The 18,962-nt window shown below is 43.1% G+C and overlaps 1 protein-coding gene across 4 annotated transcripts in view; it reads right to left on the reverse strand.

Moving 5' to 3' along the window:
* Nucleotides 1-4,476: 4,476 nt before the first annotated feature.
* AUH (AU RNA binding methylglutaconyl-CoA hydratase) overlaps nt 4,477-18,962 on the reverse strand; it is a 59,585-nt gene continuing 45,099 nt past the window's right edge. Inside the window, exons 10-12 of one of the 4 annotated variants that reach the window (XR_010067329.1) lie at nt 18,742-18,815; nt 17,588-17,762; nt 4,477-4,660 (exon numbers count right to left, since the gene is read on the reverse strand). Coding sequence is in view for 1 of the 4 variants with exons in the window: in XM_063295251.1 (XP_063151321.1) it covers nt 17,741-17,762; nt 18,742-18,815 (96 nt within the window). In the remaining 3 variants the exon portion in view is untranslated. The other 3 variants (XR_010067330.1, XR_010067331.1, XM_063295251.1) reach the window with 3 other exon arrangements.

Here is an 18,962-nt window from a genome sequence, read left to right on the forward strand (position 1 = left end):
CCATCTGCAACATCACATCCCCAGTAAACTGGGTGGCCAGACCCCCCCCCCCCCGCTGCGGAACCATCTAATTGCTGAAAAATTAGTGGCTTTGGAAGGGGAAAGCAAGGCAGGTCCAACGCAGCGACTAAGTCGGGGTGGATCAAACATCTGGAACACCCCGAGTCTACCAAAGCCCAGACTTCGACTGTTCTGGAGCGGGAGCCCAATTTGATCTTTACAGCTAGGATGGGGCAGTCAGCACTCACCATGTTGGTATCGCGCCCATTCTCCACCACCTGTCCAGCGGTGCTGTTTAAGACAGGTGGAAGTCGTTTCCCGCTGGCAGTTCAAGGGCAGCAAAAGCGTCTCCCGTGAGGTAGACATCCTCCTCCTCCTCCGTGGCTGCCTTTGCCCCCGCCAGCCGACGGGGAGGGTTAGGTGTCTTCTGTGGTTTAGACGGGTGATCCGTAGTTTTAGTCTTGTGACAGTCTGCAGCGCGGTGACCCGGTTTGCCACACTTGATGCATTGCCCTTGGGCAAAACGTCATTTCTCATCATCCCACCCTGTGGCAGATGCCTGTCTCAGGCCCTTTCCACTGGATTGAGGCTTATCTCCTTTCGTGGCTTGCATATAGTTACGCTGGGCATGTTCAGCCTTACCGGGGAGACAGATCCAATCATGAAGTGAGTCCGGATCATCCCTGCACAGTGCCCATTTCAATACCTCTTGATTGAGTCCGTCCTTAAATCTGTCTATCAGGGTAGCTTCAGACCATTCAGGAACTTTACCTGCCAATACCTTGAATTCCAGGGCATAATCGGCAACCAACTTCTGCCCCTGCACAAGTTCCTTTAGAGCTTCCTTAGCCCTCGCCTTAGCCAGGGGATCCTCAAAGTACCGTCTCAAAGCAGCTAAAAAGGTGTCGAAGGCAACAAGCACTGGGGCTTTTGCCTCAGATAACTGTACATACCAGTCAGCAGCTCTGCCTTTCAGTTTTGTGGCAACCGCCGTGATTTTTGCCCCTTCCGAGGTGAAGCAGTGTCCATATTGCTGCATATAATTTGCTGCGTTGGTAAGGAAAAATGACAGATTTGTGGGGTCGCCATCAAACTTCACAGGAAAGTCCTTAGCGACCCCAACTGGTGCAGCCCCAACCGGTGGACGAGCTGGGGTCCCTGACACTGGAGTGGGACCACGGAGACCCGGGGAAGAGTCCCGTGGCTGGCCCCTCCCTCTCGGTGCTGGCGATGGAGGAGGGGGGACGGTGGGTTCCATCGCGGCACCTGGACTACCAACAATCCTCACCAGGTCCCCCACTGTGGTCAAAATGGATCATAGCATATACTCCATAGACTCGATCTTGGATTCGATGACTCTGATCCTGTCAGGCATATCGGAGTCCTCCAGCCCTGCTGCCTCAGGTTGCTGGCTCGCCGACACTTTGGTGGACTCCCTCTCGGGAGTCAGGGGGCGACGCAGCCTCCATGAGGTGTGAGACATCCCCAGCCAGGGGTCTCCCATGGCATCCCACATCATCTGTTCCGTCACCCCCCCCCTTCCATCGGGTCCCCCAACTCCGGGCTGGAGCTGGATTCTCTGGAATAGGGTGCGAGGTGGGATGGGAGGGGGCTCGGGTCCCTGCTCGGAAATGCCAACTCCAGGAACTGTCTGGTCACTTCCCCAAACCCCGTGGACTCTTTCCTCGATTCTGCCATCGCTAACTTCTTCTTTCGCAAGAAAATTTCTTGGTAGAGACTAGCGAGGTTTTTTCGTGAAATGATTCTCAGCTTTATGTAATGATTGCCTGAATCTAAATAAAACGCTCAGACTCCAAATCAAAGTTTAGGTTCTAATTTTATTTAGAATAGAGTGCAAATGGAAAGAAAGCTGAGAATGAGAAAAGCGCGCCTAAAGTCAAACTAAATAGCCCCGCTTCAAACCACGCCCCCCCCCCTTCATTCATTACAATTCCACATTCCCAGGTGCTCCGAACAAGCTCTGCTGATCAACGGGCAGAAAGACCTTGACATTAAAGAGATAACCCAAACACATTCCTCCACGGCTGAGGCAAACAGAACTTTCTATACAAGGTTTATCAGCAGCACCCTCCCAGCCAGGAATGCACATCAACACTCAGCAACATTAAAACAGGGAACTTGACAGCTATAAAGAAGATCTTCTTTGTACCATTTTTCTTTATTTTCTATTTTTCTTTTACTTTCTTGCACTTTTAGCTTAGCTTTCTCTTTGGTTCCTTTTTCTTTTTTCTTACTCTATATTAGTTTGTATTAGTTTTTAATTTCCTTTTTTAAAAAATATTCAATAAAATTACATTAAAAAAGAAAAAAACTTAAAGTACTATAGGTTTGCTAGTCTGAAAAAACTGTGAGGTTAGTTTAGTTGTGGTGTTGAAAAAAATTATTGGCTAAGGATATGCTCATTATTCTGAATGTATAATCTGTTCTTTTCTCAAGATGCTGCTTTGCAAGTGGTAGATATTGCTCTTCTAGCAAAATAATTTAGATCTCACAAGCTTTAAATCTGCCTGCCCTGCACAAAATCAGACTTTACTAGCCATATTATTCCCCCAATATAAATGGGATAATAGGACTCCCACCCATTCTCCATGCTTTCCCTAAAATTTTAGACTTTTCCAATTGAAACCAGTAATTAGCTGACAAAATTGATAGTCCAAATTTGTATTTTCTTCTACCAGAATAAAGCCTCATTTTCAGAGGGCATCAATAGTTTTCTCCATCCATAACCATTTTGTAATTATTGAACTTGTGATTAATGCAGGCAAAACCAGCCAGGCTACTTTCTGCTGCATGCTGGCTGGAGCTAATAGAAAGTATAGTTCAAAAAAAAAAAATCTGAAGAGTTCCAGATATGGGGAGGCACATGACAGACATACAGTATTAACATTACGTATGCTATTCAGTGATTCAACTGGATTCAAAAAGGATGAAACTATAGGCTGCAATATGAGTTACATGTAAGTGAACTGATAACTATAATTCTACAAAATGGAGACATTAAAGGCTTATTGCTCTAATATTACTTTAGTCTTCATTTTTTTTCAGCCTCATGAATCTCCACATTATGGAACACTTTGCCCTTTGAGGTAATTCTATAAAGTTGTAAAAACGATCTTTTCTGCCAGGTTTCTGGGACAGACAGTAGACTGGGGTTCCCTTTGTGATCTCTGTATGTCATTTTATGTCAATTGCCTTGCTTTGTGAGAAATTAGGGTATTATGGAAATGTAATAAATAGGGACTTCTCTCTTCTGTCAAGGAGAAAAGGTGAGCTTGGTATATTATGCAAAAGTTCAAACTCCATGGAAGTTCAATTTGCAAAATTCTTGAAAAAGGAATGGGGGCTCTGCATGGCTCAAATTTGTGTGAAGCGCTTGACTGGTAAGTAATGCTATATGAAGGATAAACAGGAAGAGGACCATACTCATTCAGAACTGTGCAAAGGATGGATGACATGGAACAAACAACCCAAAGAAAAATGGAATCCCAAAATAGCTATAAAAGCATGTAAGAAAGGAGCAAACGGCTGCTACATTCTCATCAAAGTCTGTATTTATTCTTTCCCTTCCTACCTGTACAACACTGTCATACAGAAATGTATTTCTGCTAATACAGACTACAGCTCTCCAACTGCTGAGTCTCCATAGTTATAAAATATTTTGATATCAACCGTAGCAATTAAATTCAAACTACAGATTTTCTTATCACAATTATATATGTATATGCTTGGAACTTAGACAGCAGTAAAACAAAGCAAAGGTTGGGAACTGCCAACTTCTTGAACTGAACACTGATTCCTTTAAATCCAGCTTGCAATTTCTCATTTTTTGCTTTTGATTTTAGATAGGTAGTAGAGAAATAAAGTTTAGCCTTTCTCACATGATGCCACCCTCTAAAAATATTCATCACCACTTGGCAATTAATTTTAGGGGGAATAAAATCTCCCCCCCCCCCACTTCCATCTGTCAATTGCTTGCTGAAGATTTTTTTTTAATAAGGAGAGAGAAGGGATGAAGAAAGAAGAATGGGAAAGAAGAAATCAGATAAGATTCATGGCAGACTTTGCCCTTCCCACATTTGGCTTTAATCTCATTTATTGTCCAAAATTACCCACCCACTCCTGTACATCATCACTGCAAGGCTGTGTCTATCACCTCAGCATGAAAAAAATATCCTCCACCTCCACTAATGGGATTGAGAGTTGAACATTTTAGACATGACTTCTTGTCCATGGCTCACCAGAATTCATTAAAAAACAACAGGCTTCAGAATAGTAGTCTACTTGTTGTTGAAGCTTGGAAAGTTTATGGTTTTAACTGCAATCATAAAACATGGGCAATAATTTATTTTTGTTCTGCATGTTTCTAGAAACCTTTGTTTAGTAGAGACTAAATTCATAGGAGCTATTAATTTGACCAGAGTTGTCACATGTGATATTTAAAATTACTATTATTTAATTTTCTCTATGAAATTCATAAGCAGAGGGATTAGGTAAATGATTTCTCTGAATTTTCCAGGGAAAGAAGAAATTCTGCCAAAAAAAAAAAAATCAGTATCACTGCTAGTGAAATCATCCAGTGACAGGAATTCCCTCATGATGTTGCCTCTTGAATTTAATTGAAGTATGGGAAGCCAGGAGCCTGCAGACTGTTGGAGTCTACAATGAAGCCAAACCATTCACAAACATCCCTTTATTATCTTGTCAAATAATTAACTGCAACAATACCACACTTCATCCATGAGCATTTCTCTGAAATTCTCTTTACTTTTGAAAAAAATCTAGGGAAGTTCTTTTTCATCAACTGGAATGTGAGCTGGTACAAACAGATGCAGAAGAATTTCTCTGCCTACCACTAAATTTAATTATTTGGAATAATTATCTGACACAAATGCTTGAACCAAAAGAATACTTGCTGATGAAATGTTGATGAAGACATGGAGAAGGGAAGTTATGTAACTTCTATGTTTCATCACTTGAACAATTGGGTTTTTAGCAGTATTTCATATAGCAATATGGAAGTGTTACTGCTGAATGTTTCTCTGTCTTCTAGTCTCCCACCCAACATATGACATGTTTTGTCATCTCAATCTTCTTTCCCTCCTCATCCAGCTGTGAAAATAGTTTGAGTATCTACACTTAGTAAATGCAAATACCAATATAGTTCAAATACCTTAAATGAACTAGGAGCAATTCCCCCAAAAAAGCATGTTCATAAGTAACTGAAAAACATCTGGTACTTAACTGAGCACCAGAATTGCAAAATTTGGAGTCTTCTTCCTGGAATCATTATAACAACAAGAATCCTCCTGAGACCTTGTGAACAACAAGAAGGGACATTTTATTATGCTTGGTGGATGTGTAAGAATGGTAGAAAATTTGGATTCAAATACATATACTGTTTCAGAGGATTTTAAAGGTTAATATAAAATTGAGACTAGAGGTTTTTCTTTTGGGATTGATGGACAAACAGCTGGAAAAAAGTCATGGAGCTTTGCTTTTGTATATGATAACTGCAGCGAAATTATTGTATGCACAAAGATGGAAGGATTGGGTGGTGAAGATGATGGAACTTGCTGAGATGTCCAAATCAGCTTCTTTGATCAGAGAAAAGACACTATCTGTGTTTATTGCTGACTGGAATAGACTTTTTGCGTAAAACAAAAATAAAACTGAACTTTTATGGTTTTGATGATTAGTGTCATGTTCATCGTTCCAATGGTTTGCATACATCGTAATGTTTCGCATGTCATGTTTCTGATCCGTGTCTATCATCTGCGGGGTGGGGAATTCCAGCCCTGCCAGGGTGTTATCTCTGTACTGCCCTGAAGGAATGTGTGTTTGGGTTATGACATGTATTCAAGGTTACTTTCCCAGGCAGATGTGTGACGCTTGCAAATGCTGGGAGGTTGCGATGTTGGGGTGGGGGCGGGATCGGCTTGGAGGCGAGGGTTTTTAGTTTGTATTTGGCGCGCTTTTGCTTATTCTCAGCTTTCTTCGTATTTGCATACTATGCTTTCAATAAATCAGTTTTATTCACTAACCCCTGGTGAGACTGAATTTGTTGGGATAAGGCAATCATTACATAAAGCTGAGAATCATCAAAAAATTTACCCCACTAGCCCCTAGCCAGGTTACCTGTGACGGGGAGCGCTAGTGATGTCTGTACTACGAGAAGCCGAGTGGATTGAAGAGGAGCCGGACACCACAGCAGTGAGGGTGGCCCGGAGCGCCCGCGCGGAGAGGGCAGCATGCCAAGAACAGCTGGGTCTACAACCTGGCGAGCAGCTGGTAACGTCGGAAACGATGGGTACGTCAGGGGCCGAATATAGAACGGGGGACGAGGACGAGGACTCCGCTGTAGGGGACGCCCAAGAGGTCCGGAAACCAGGACCTCCGTTGTCACCCACAGTGGTAGTGGTAACTGGTGCGGCCGAAGAATCGGTCACCCCCGTGCGAATGAAGGCTTTAGAGGAGAAGTTGGAGTCTTTGGCAGTGATGCTAAAGGAAAGCCATAGGGAGTCGGGGTCGGCTGAGGGAAGACGAAGGGGCGCTAGGCATCAGAGCGCCAACCCTGAGTCACCACCCCCATCCCTGCGGGGAAGAGGTCGGACTCGGTTCCGACAGTCAGCGAAAGGGAGGAGGATCCTAGACGTTACTGGAAAAGCCGAACATCTGGAGGTGGCGAGACCCCCCGCTTTCCGGTGAAGTTTGATGGCGACCCTACGAAGCTGTCTTTCTTCATTACCAATGCTAATAGCTACATGGAGGACTGGGAGCAGAGCTTCCGCTCCGAGAGGGGGAAAATCAATGCCATTGCAAATAGGCTGAAGGGGAGGGCGGCGGATTGGTACGTCCAGCTGTGTCAAGCAGAGGCCCCAGAGCTAGAAGACTTCAAGGAGTTTCTGTGGATGCTAAAACAACACTTTGAGGACCCTCTGGCACAAGAAAGGGCGAAACGGGCTCTGAAGAATCTTGCCCAAGGGTCACTTTCAGTGGCAGACTACGCTTTAGAATTCAAAGCACTGGCCAGAAAAGTTGAGGATTGGTCCCAGTCTACCCTAGTAGAGCTGTTTAAAGATGGGCTAGAAACTGAGGTCCTTCAGTGGGCTCTGGGGCGTGATGACCCAAAGACTTTGTATGGGTGGATTCAACTAGCGGGCAGTGCTGAAAACACTCTGGAAACCGTCGCACATCGCAAGGCGGTAAAGCAAGGCAAAACAATCAAAAGCGCCCGCGCTCCGACCTCTTCAGGACGACCCAGCCAGCGTTCATGGGAAGAGGAGAGGGAGCGTCGCTTTGCCAAGGGGCAATGTCTGCGCTGCGGGAAGGAAGGGCACCGAGCGGCGGCGTGCCCAAAAAGACGAGCCGAGGATCGCCCAGTTAAACCGGCTGGGAAATCGCCATCCCTACCAAGGAAGATGAAAGCCGCCCTGGCCGAGGCAGAACCTGAAGGCATCCCCTTCTTTGAAGAAGAGAGGGGACAGGAGACCGAGGAGCCGGTGGGAAACGCCAGCCACCTGCTTTGAAGGGCGCCGTGGGGCAGGTGGAAGAAGAAGAAGATGGGCGCAACCATGTTTCAGTGAGTGGGGATTTCCCTACCCTGACCATTAGGGTGAAGTTGGGGTCCAGCACCCGAACTATAGAACTGTGGGCCATGATTGATTCGGGGTGTTTACAGTCCTTGATGCACCCCGACGTGGTTACTGCGTTGGGGTTATCCACGTTCCCTTTAAAGCGGCCGATGATCTTTACCCAGTTGGACGGGACCATGGCAGGGGGGAACCAGTTACCCACTCTACTGGGATGGTTGCTTTGCAAATGGGCAGCCATTGGGAAAAATTACCATTTATTGTGGCACCGGTAGGGGGACCTTTGGTCATCTTAGGAATGCCCTGGTTTGTACGGCAAAATCCCTCCATAAACTGGGTGCATCGAACAGTGACGTTCACATATGGATTTTATAAAGCCCCTGCTAAAGATCAACTAGACGACAACGAGGTGGGACGGGCAGCAACCACTTCTCTGCAAGTCCTCGAGCCGCTGGAAGGGCTGCTGGAGCAATACCAGGACTTTGCAGATGTGTTTGGTGAAAAAGAGGCGGACCGGCTGCCGCCTCATCGCAAAACTGACTGTGCCATAGAATTTGTTCCCAATGTGAAATTGCCTAGTCCTAAGATTTATTCCATGACCCAGAAGGAGCTGGCAACACTACGAGAGTTCATTGACAAAAATCTAGCTAGGGGTTTCATTGAACCAGCCAGCTCTCCAGTAGGCGCACCTGTATTGTTTCGACCAAAGAAGGATGGCACTTTGAGACTGTGTACAGATTTCTGTGGACTCAATGCAGTATTGATATTAAATAAATATCCTTTGCCCCTGATAAAAGATATGCTAACACATCTGGCAAAGGGGAAAATATTCTCTAAGCTGGACTTGAGGGAGGCGTATTTCTGTATTCGCATACGAGGGGGATGAATGGAAAACTGTGTTTAATTGTCCTTTGGGTGCTTTTCAATATAAAGTTCTACCATTTGGATTGGCGGGAGCGCCAGGAGTTTTTATGCAACTGATCAATGAGGTCTTGCATGACCACCTATTTAAAGGGGTGTTGGTGTATTTAGATGATGTTTTAATATATACTGAAACGATGGAAGAACATGTATATCTAGTCAGACAAGTACTGAGCAAACTGAGAAAGGCGGAATTGTATGCTAAACTGTCTAAATGTGCATTTCATAAATCGCAAATTGATTATCTGGGCTATAGGATTTCCGATAAGGGAATTGAAATGGATCCCTCTAAAACTGAAGCCATTTTGGCATGGGAGCCGCCACGCACGCGTAGGCAGCTACAAAGTCTCCTTGGATTCGCGAATTTTTATCGTCCCTTCATCCAGGGGTTCGCAGAAATAGCGCTACCCCTCACTGAGTTACTCAAAACTAAAGGTTTGGGAGATACACGGAGGGTGAAAAATCCGGGAGCGCTGCTAAAATGGACACCTGCATGCCAGAAGGCTTTTGAGACCCTTAAACAACTGTTTACGTCCGAACCCATTCTGCAGCATCCTGATCCTGACAAACCATTTGTGGTGCAGGTGGACGCTTCTGATTTCTCAATTGGAGCTCTGTTAATGCAAAAGGACAACCTGGGACAGTTAAAGCCGTGTGCCTACCTCTCCCGTAAATTTTCAGAGACAGAAAGGAGATGGCACATTTGGGAGAAAGAGGCTTTTGCTGTTAAAGCTGCTTTGGAAAGCTCGTGTCACTTATTGGAGGGGGCTACCCACCCTTTCAAGGTTTGGACTAATCATAAAAACCTGGAGGCACTGACTGCGTCTCGTAAACTGAGCCCAAAACAAATTAGGTGGGCTCAATTCTTTAGTCGTTTTGACTTTAAACTGAAATTTATACCTGGGAAAACCAACTTCCTGGTTGACGCACTTTCGCGCCAGCCTCAGGATGCCAGTACGGTGCCAGATGTAGTGGGTACTCTCTGGACAGAGCCCCAAACAATCCCATGATGACAGAGTGGCTGGGCATTTTGGGTTTGGGAAGACCCTTCATCTGATTAGGCGCCAGTTCTGGTGGCCAACGCTCAGGCGCGACATCAAAGAATACGTCAGTTCCTGCCCAGTATGTGCTGCTTCTAAACGAAAAGTAGGAAAGCCCCAGGGTTTGTTACAACCGGTGGCTAATCCTTCCTGCCCCTGGGAGGAGATCTCTATGGACTTCATCGTTGATTTACCTCCTAGCCAGAGGAAAACTGTTATTTGGGTGGTAAAAGATTTTTTCTCTAAACAAGCCCATTTCATCCCATGTACCTCCATCCCATCTGCGCAACAGCTGGCCCGCCTCTTCATTGTACACGTGTACAAAATTCACGGATGCCCCGCCCGCTTGGTGACGGACAGGGGCACACAATTCACGTCCAAGTTTTGGCGGGAATTTATGAAATTACTGGGTACTAACCAGGCATTGTCAACTGCGTCGCACCCGGAGACTGACGGAAATACGGAGGCGGTCAATTCTACACTTGAACAATATTTGCGTGCTTTTGTCAATTATCAGCAAGATGATTGGGTTGACCTCCTACCATTTGCTGAAGTTGCCTACAACAATGCCGTTCATCAAAGCACTGGACAGGTGCCATTCCATACCGTTTTTGGCCGTGACTTTGTCCCGATCCCAGAACTGCCTCAGCCAACATCCCCTCCCTCTTCACCTGCTGATTGGGCTGCACGTCTGGCAGCTGCCTGGCCAACAATACAACAGGCGCTTACCGATGCCCAAGCCACTTATAAACGGCATGCAGATTCCAAATGGTCCACCTCACCACCTTTCCGAGTGGGTGATAAAGTGTATCTTTCCACCAAATTCATCAAGTCTACACAACCTTCAAAAAAGTTGGCACCTAAATTTATTGGTCCTTTTCCTATTGTTACTCAAATTAATCCTGTTACTTTTAAATTGGATTTGCCTGCAAATCTTAAACGCTTGCACCCTGTGTTTCATTGCAGCCTCCTTAAGTCTTTCAACGAATCAGCCCGCTGGCATCCACAACCTCCTTCCCCTGGTCAGCAACACTTCGAAGTCAGAGAAATCTTGGATTCCCGACGATGTCGTTCTGTCTTACAATACCTGGTTCGCTGGAAGCATTTCCCCCATCCTGAGTGGGTTGCTGCCCACGATGTTCACTCCCCTATTCTGGTTGCCGATTTCCACGCTGCTTATCCCGATAAACCTGCTCCGTGATTTCGTTTAGTTTCTTTAAGGGGGGCGATATGTCATGTTCATCATTCCAATGGTTTGCATACATCATAACGTTTCGCATGTCATGTTTCTGATCCGTGTCTATCATCTGCGGGGTGGGGAATTCCAGCCCTGCCAGGGTGTTATCTCTGTACTGCCCTGAAGGAATGTGTGTTTGGGTTATGACATGTATTCAAGGTTACTTTCCCAGGCAGATGTGTGACGCTTGCAAATGCTGGGAGGTTGCGATGTTGGGGTGGGGGCGGGATCGGCTTGGAGGCGAGGGTTTTTAGTTTGTATTTGGCGCGCTTTTGCTTATTCTCAGCTTTCTTCGTATTTGCATACTATGCTTTCAATAAATCAGTTTTATTCACTAACCCCTGGTGAGACTGAATTCGTTGGGATAAGGCAATCATTACAATTAGACAGGATAGATTATAGAAAGAAGAGAGTCATGATGTAACTTTAGAGTAGGAGGTAAATTTATAATTTTGTGTAGTATCCGGTAGAGTATCCGGAAGCTTCAGCTGGTCCAGAATGCAGCCGCGTGGGCTATTTTTGGTGCACCAAGGTGGGCACATATAACACCGTTGCTGCGTGAGCTGCACTGGGTGCCAGTTTGCTTCCGGGTCCAATTCAAGGTGTTGGTTATTACCTTTAAAGCCCTACATGGCATGGGGCCAGGTTACCTGAGGGACCGTCTCATCCCCATTACATCGGCCCGCCCCATCCGATCATCCAGAGAGGGCATGTTACGGACCCTGTCCATAAGAGACAGGGTCTTCATCTGGCGGGGTCCAGGAAGCGGGCCTTCTCTGTGGTGGCCCCCGCTCTCTGGAATATCTTGCCCCCAGAGGTGAGGCAGGCCCCTTCACTCCTGACCTTCCGGAAGGCCCTGAAGACCTGGTTCTGCCGTCTCGCCTGGAGCGGGAAAGTGAATAACCATCCTTGGGGATGGCTCACACCCTAGGGTCCCTCCCACCAGCCTGGATTTTATCTCTCTCTTGGATTTTATTTATTGTTTTATCATAATTGTTTTATGTGATTTTAATGTTTATGTTTTATGTGGGATTTTATTGTAAACCGCCCAGAGTCCCTCTTCTGGGGGAGATGGGCGGTGGCTAAATTTGAGTAATAAAAAATTAAATAAATAATTGTACTTATAACTGCTGTAAAGAAGATCAAAAGCCACTTCTTTCTTTTTTCTCTTTTCCTTTCTTGCACATCTGGCTTTCTCTTTCTTTTTTTCTTCTTTATATTAGTTTGTATTAGTTTTTATTTTCCTTTTTAAACCATATAGAGAGAGAGAGATAGAGAGAGAGAGAGAGTTAGTTAGTTTATGGGACTATATATAGTTATGGCACGGAAACGGCATTGGTCGCGCTTATGGATGATCTCTGCGGGAGCGGGATGAAGGGAGTGTATCCATCCTGGCTCTTCTTGACCTCTCAGCAGCTTTCAATACCATTGACCACGGTATCCTTTTGGGTCGGCTTAGGAAGTTGGGGGTGGGCAGCGTAGTCTTGCGCTGGTTCACCTCCTTCCTCCAGGGCCGGTCCCAATCAGTGCTGATAGGGAGTGAGAGATCCAGCCCGCAGCCCCTTCTTTGTGGGGTGCCATAGGGTTTGGTTCTCTCTCCTCTCCTATTTAACATCTACATGAAACCTCTGGCTGAGATCACCTGTCACCATGGGATGAGGTATTATCAATGTGCTGATGATATTCAATTATCCCGGGTGAAGTACATGATGCTGTGACCACCCTCTCCAGGTGCCTGGGGGCTGTGGGGGTCTGGATGGGGAACAACAGGCTTTGACTGAACCCTAGTAAGATGGAGTGGCTGTGGATTAACGGCACCTCGGGTTCTGGGAAATTGTCATCTTTAGTGCTGGATGGGATTGCACTGCCCCAAACAGACCCAGTGCATAACTTGTGGGTCCTCCTTGACTCACGACTCCTGCTTGAGGAACAGGTGGCAGTTGTGGCCAGGAGGGCCTTTGCACAACTTCGTGTTGTGCACCAGTTATAACCTTTCCTGGACCAAGAGGCCCTTCAAACAGTCACTCATGCCCTGGTCATTTCCCATATAGACTACTGTAACGTGCTCTACGTGGGGTTACCCTTGAAGAGTATCTGGAAGCTTCAACTTGTCCAGAATGCAGCCGCGCGGGCGATCCTGGGTGTGCCAAGGTTTGCATATGTAACACCTTTGTTGTGTGAGCTGCGCTGGGTCCCAGTCTGCTTCCGGGTCCAATTCAAGGTGTTGGTTATTACCTTTAAAGCCCTACATAGCATAGGAACAGGATATCTGAGGAACCATCTTGTCCTGATTACATCGATCCGCCCCACCCAGTCATGCAGGGAGGGCATGTTACAGACCCCATCTGTAAAAGAATTCCACCTAGAGGGGTCTTGGAAGCATGCCTTCTCTGCGGTAGCTCCCACCCTTTGGAACATCCTTCCCCAAAGGTGAGACAGGTTACCTCTCTCCTGGACTTTCGAAAAAGATTGAAGACCTGGTTTTGCCAGCAGGCCTGGAATGGAAGGGGGAACTTGGGGATTGCTAGCGCCCTAGTGTGACTTCTGATAGGCCTACTATACTCATGGTCTGATAAAGAACTCTCGCCCATCTTGATTCCATTACATTCTTATCTTTATTGTATTTATAACTGTTTTGGTTTTTAATTCTATTTTATTGTAAACTGCCCAGAGTCCCTCCTTGGGAGAGAGATGGGCGGTGATAAAATTTGATAAACACACACACACACGTGTATATTCATTCATTCCTCCTGAGTCCAAATAGAATTGCAAAATGTAAAGTGGGGTTTCCAGTTATATTCAAGACCCTCATGAAAGGCTCTTTCTCACGAAAAATACATTTGTTTGGTAAATATTTTTGTCACTTGACTCCTTATGGACATCTGGGATTGCCACTGTCAGAGAAGGTGCTGGGTGACCTGTACCTGTGTCCTCTAAAATTTCCAGACATACTTTGACTAATCTTCCTTATTAAAAAAATAGCTGATTTTGGATAGTAATTTTGTTTCTCTTTGGCTTGTTTTAGCTATAGAACATAGTCCATTTCCTTTGCAATTTTTTTTCTGTAACTTGGTGTACAAACTATATATGTAAATTTACATAGTTTTGCTCAACACATCAGTAAGAGGAATTCTGTAAATAGAACATCAACTAAAATATGAGCATGAAATCCCATAAAAGATCAAGGATCCTTATTTTCCAATAATACCAAATAGCACTATGATGTCTTGCTTTCAATCCAACTTTCTCATAGCAAATTACATTTCTACTTATTTGTTCTTTCAAAGTGACATAAAAAAAAAACAAATAAATATAAGGAAATGAGTTAAGAGGTCGTAGCACATTCTCTTGGCAACTATGGAAAGCAATAAATCCAGATATGTAACTCATCTAGTGACTACATTTTGACAAGCCACCATGCTTCAAACCAAGCTACAGGATCTCCAAAGATTATGTTCTACATATCACACTGTAGCACTGCAATTAGAAAAGTTAATGGTTAATATATTTGGGTTCTACTTGAGATAATTAATCTTTATAATGCATTTAAGATACTAAATTAATTAGATATTCACTTCAGCAAGAGATAATGGTTTGGATTGTTTTGAATGAGTATACATCAGGATCAGAAATATTGGAACAAGGATAACTGTTTTGGCATTTGGCCTCTGTACACCACATTGAAGATGAAAGGAAACACACCCAGATGGGACAACGTCAGGACTTTCAACTGTCATTCAAGGGGTTTGACAAAAGTGGGGCACTAACATTCAGGAAGTACAGCCAGTGGCATACTCATACCCCCACTGTTGGTGGCTCATAAGTAATGGAACAAACCAACATCATTACAAACAAAAAGATCACCTTTAATACCTGGATGAAAATCCTTTGCAGTCAGTGACTGCCTGAGGTCTGGAACCCACGGACATGACCAAATGCTGAGTTTCCTCCCTTGAGATGCTTTGCCAGGCCTTTATTGCAGCTGACTTCAGCTGCTGCTTGTTTGTGGGTCTTTCTGCCTTCAGTTTTGTCTTCAGTAAGTGAAAAGCATTCTCTATAGGGTTGAGATCAGACTGACTTGGCCACTGAAGAACATCCCACTTCTTTCCCTTGAGAAACTCTTGGGTAGCTTTTGCTGTATGTTTTGGGTCATTATCCATCTGCAATATGAAGCGGCATCCTATCAGTTTGGCAGCATTTGGCTGAATCTGAGCAGAAAGTATAGCCCTATACACTTTAGAATTCATCCTGCTGCTTTTATCAGCAGTCAGGTCATCAATAAACACCAGTGACCTGGTTCCATTGGCAGCCATACATGCCCATGCCATAACACTGCCTCCACCATGTTTGACAGATGATGTGGTATGCTTTGGATCATGAGCTGTTCCTTTCCTTCTCCGTACTTTTCTCTTCCCATCATTCTGGTGCAAGTTAATCATGGTTTCATCAGTCCAAAGAATCTTATTCCAGAACTGGGCAGGGTTTTTTAGGTGTTTGCTGGCAAAGTCTAATCTGGCCTTTCTGTTCTTGAGCGTTACCAGTGGTTTGCACCTTGTTGTGAAGCCTCTGTATTTACATTTATAAAGCCGTCTCTTGACTGTAGATGTTGACAATGACATGCCTACCTCAAGAGTGTCCTTGACCTGGCTATCTGTTGTGAAAGGGTTCCTCTTCACCAAGAGCAGAATTCTGCGGTCATCCACTTTAGTTGTCTTCCGTGGTCTTCCAGGCCTTTTGCTGATGCTGAGCTTGCCAGTTAATTCCTTCTTTTTCAGGATGTTCCAAACTGTTGTATTGGCCACTCCCAATGTTTTTGCTATCTCTCTGATGGGTTTATTATGTTTTCTCAGGCTAATGATGGCCTCCTTCACTCACATGGACACTTCTTTGGACCTCATGTTGAGAGTTCCAGTGAACAGCTACCAAATGCAAATGTAACACTCAGAACCCCTCCAGGCCTTTTATCTGCTTGATTGGTCATGGGGTACCCAGGAAACAGGCCACATCTGGCCATGAAGCTGCTTGAAAGCCATTTGTTCCATTACTTACAAGCCACCAATGACAGGGGTGTGTGTATGCCACTGGCTGTACTTCCTGAATGGTTAGTGCCCCACTTTTGTCAAACCCCGTGAATTACAGCTGAAAGTCCTGACTTTGCTCCCATCTGAGTGTGTTTCCTTTCAGCTTCAATGTGGTGGTGTACAAAGGCCAAATGCTAAAACAGTTATACTTGTTCCAATATTTCTGGTCCTGACAGTAAATCCCTTTGATTGCACACGGTCTCAGAATTGAAATTTTTTTCTCCTGTCTTATTCTTCCTCCTCCCCCAAAAGCTTAAGGTAATTGAGAAACTAGTTTGGTTTGAGGTTAGCATGGTGGGTGCAAATGGAATCAGCACAATAGGATTTTGTACTGAATCTTCAGTTTAACATGAGTTTTGTGGCAATGGACAATTTATTCCCCTTCTTTCTGGCAACTGATTCATCAACACAAATTAAGAAAAATAAGGGAGTAACATAGGAGAAATTATTGCCTAGTGTGGACATACTGTGATATTTCTGAATAATCTTTCCCCTGGAATTCATTTCAATTTAGATACCAGCACTAACCAATTTAACAGTTCCAAGATAAAGGACCTGCAAATAAATAGCAACATAAGACTTTTTTTTGTGAAGGGAAAAAAATGAGATATGTATAAATAATTTTCTTATATCAGGCTAATTTTAAAACAAAAGAGATCAAAATATGACTAAATATTTCAGTTTAGTAGAAATATTTTTGTATTCCATTATAAACAATTCTGATGAACAACATTCAACATGCAATTATTATAATTTCTGTTATTTTTATATACCAGATATACTTAGTCTGACAAGTCTGTACACTTAAGTATACTTAACAGAAGTCATGACTTTATTAAAGATTCCATCTTACACAATGAAAATAGCATTTTAATATTTTTGGAGACTTTTTTTCCTTCTAAAGTTATAATGGATAAAATGGTCAGTCAGCTAGCATAGTGATAAGTCCACTGAAGCATTTTAATCAAAAAGTGGAATGTTAAATTTAATGAGTTTTTATTTCATTTTGATCCATTCTTTTATTTATTATTGACAGGCAACATACAAAATTACATATGGTTTTGCCATGATAACAGACAATGCTACATAACAGAATATGTGAAAAATTTGGTATACGCTGCATTCATAAATGAAATCTCATTCTAGTTCATACAGTGTATAGAATAAGTTTCTCTTCAAAGATTAGCATCCATCTTAGGTTAACAGCCAAAGGGCTTTGGGACAAAAAAAGGCACAAGAAGTTGGGCATCGTCAATATTTTTATATTAAACAGGCAGGCAAAGAATCTCAATTTTAAACCAATGCTTGGAAGCTGCAGATGAGGTTAAAAAGCAAAAAATGAATCCAGGTAAGAAGTGTGTCCTAATGTTTTAGATGGAAGGGGCTTGCACAGAAGACAGAATGGTAATCTTGTCTTTATTAAGTTAGGAGCAGAAGAGTCCTTATGAGTCCCTTTTATTTCCTTGATAAAAGCAAGGACTAGCAATAGTCATGTGATCTTTTATTAATTTCAGCTGCCTAGAAAAGTAATGTTTTCTGAACTGCAACTTTTATTTAGTTATAATAGCAAATTTTTCTCCCATCATTCTCTTTAATTTTTTTTAAAAAGGAGGGTATTGATTTAAAAAAGTAAATAAGCTTTGTCTGCATCCCTGAACTGTAAATTAAAACAAAAGAAAAAACAATGCTGCTTCTTACCTCCTCAGCAGAGTGCAGCTCCTTTTAATGTTGCAAGAATTCCAAGCAGACAGATGTTGCTTCTCCTGCAGCACCAGTGAACTCCTTTTTTGTGGCAATCAGGAGTGTAGGACTCATGGCTGGCAATGTCACTTTCTTCACAGCAAGTTCAGTTTATTTGCCTTCTAATGGAGGGCTGTGTTTTCATAGACAACACAACTGCAGCAAATGTTATGAGCAATTTCTGGACATGTATAACATTAGGTGCTAGGGCTCCCTATTATTACTTCTGAATTAATTACTAAGACTCATATACATTCTTAACTGAAATGGTCAGGTTTATAAGCCAAAATGTTCTTTCTTTTATTATGTAGGGTAACACTATCTGATTTATTCCTAAATTGGCTTTCGTAATATATTTTTTAAATAAGAATTTATGGTTCTATTTTTTATTTTACATTCATTCTTCGATTTAGCTAATTACTTGTTGTTGCTGTAAAAGTAGACTCTCTGTGTATGTGTGTGTGTGTACACACACACACACACAAAATAAAAAAACTCATGTGCCATTAGGTACAATAATAGCGCAATTCATAATCTTCATGCTGCATACAAATAATCCCAACAAAAAAAATCTAAGATCAGTGTTTATTTTATAATTAAAATCCTATGATGGAAGCATAGTACAATTAATATGCTGAATAACTCTTTACAATTATGCAAGCTGTACAGTTGTTTCAACAGAGTATATAAATATACTCCCTGTTATTCCTTTATCAATTTGGACAACTTCATACATTTACATATTCAGATAGAATTAAAAAGTACTTGCTGATCTACTGATTAATTTATTCAATACTATCTACAGTGTCTGATGTGCAGAATTATTTTGTTCCAACAGCAGAATACCTACACTGTTTAGTCTCTTTAGGAATGTATATATTTAATTGATATACAATTCAACGATGTGGAATAAAATGCTGTAGAACTCAATGACCTTGCAATTTCACAGAAAAGCCTTCAGTACATATACATTATAAATATCAATCTATGGGTAGTTACATTTACTTCCATGGTTGCATTAGTCCACATTCTGAGGCAAAAAGTAAGCTAAAAAGTCCTTCCAGAAGTCTCTTTATTTCATTTGTATTTTGAAAGACATACGTTTTTCTTACTCTCCTTTGTAGCGAGGTGGTCTTTTCTCTTTAAAAGCAAGAAGACCTTCAATTCTGTCTTTTGTTGGAATAGTCTACAATGAAGAAAATATTTATTGTAAATTAGTTACATTTCTAGGCAAATATCACCCAAAGGTATGGGTGAACAGAAAAATAAGAAAAAGTGTAAGCTGAGCCATGGTTACAAAATGCTTGCAGCTGTTGTAAATCAATCATGCTGT

Source organism: Candoia aspera, chromosome 2 (genome assembly GCF_035149785.1).
Source record: "Candoia aspera isolate rCanAsp1 chromosome 2, rCanAsp1.hap2, whole genome shotgun sequence".
Classification (NCBI taxonomy): domain Eukaryota; kingdom Metazoa; phylum Chordata; class Lepidosauria; order Squamata; family Boidae; genus Candoia; species Candoia aspera.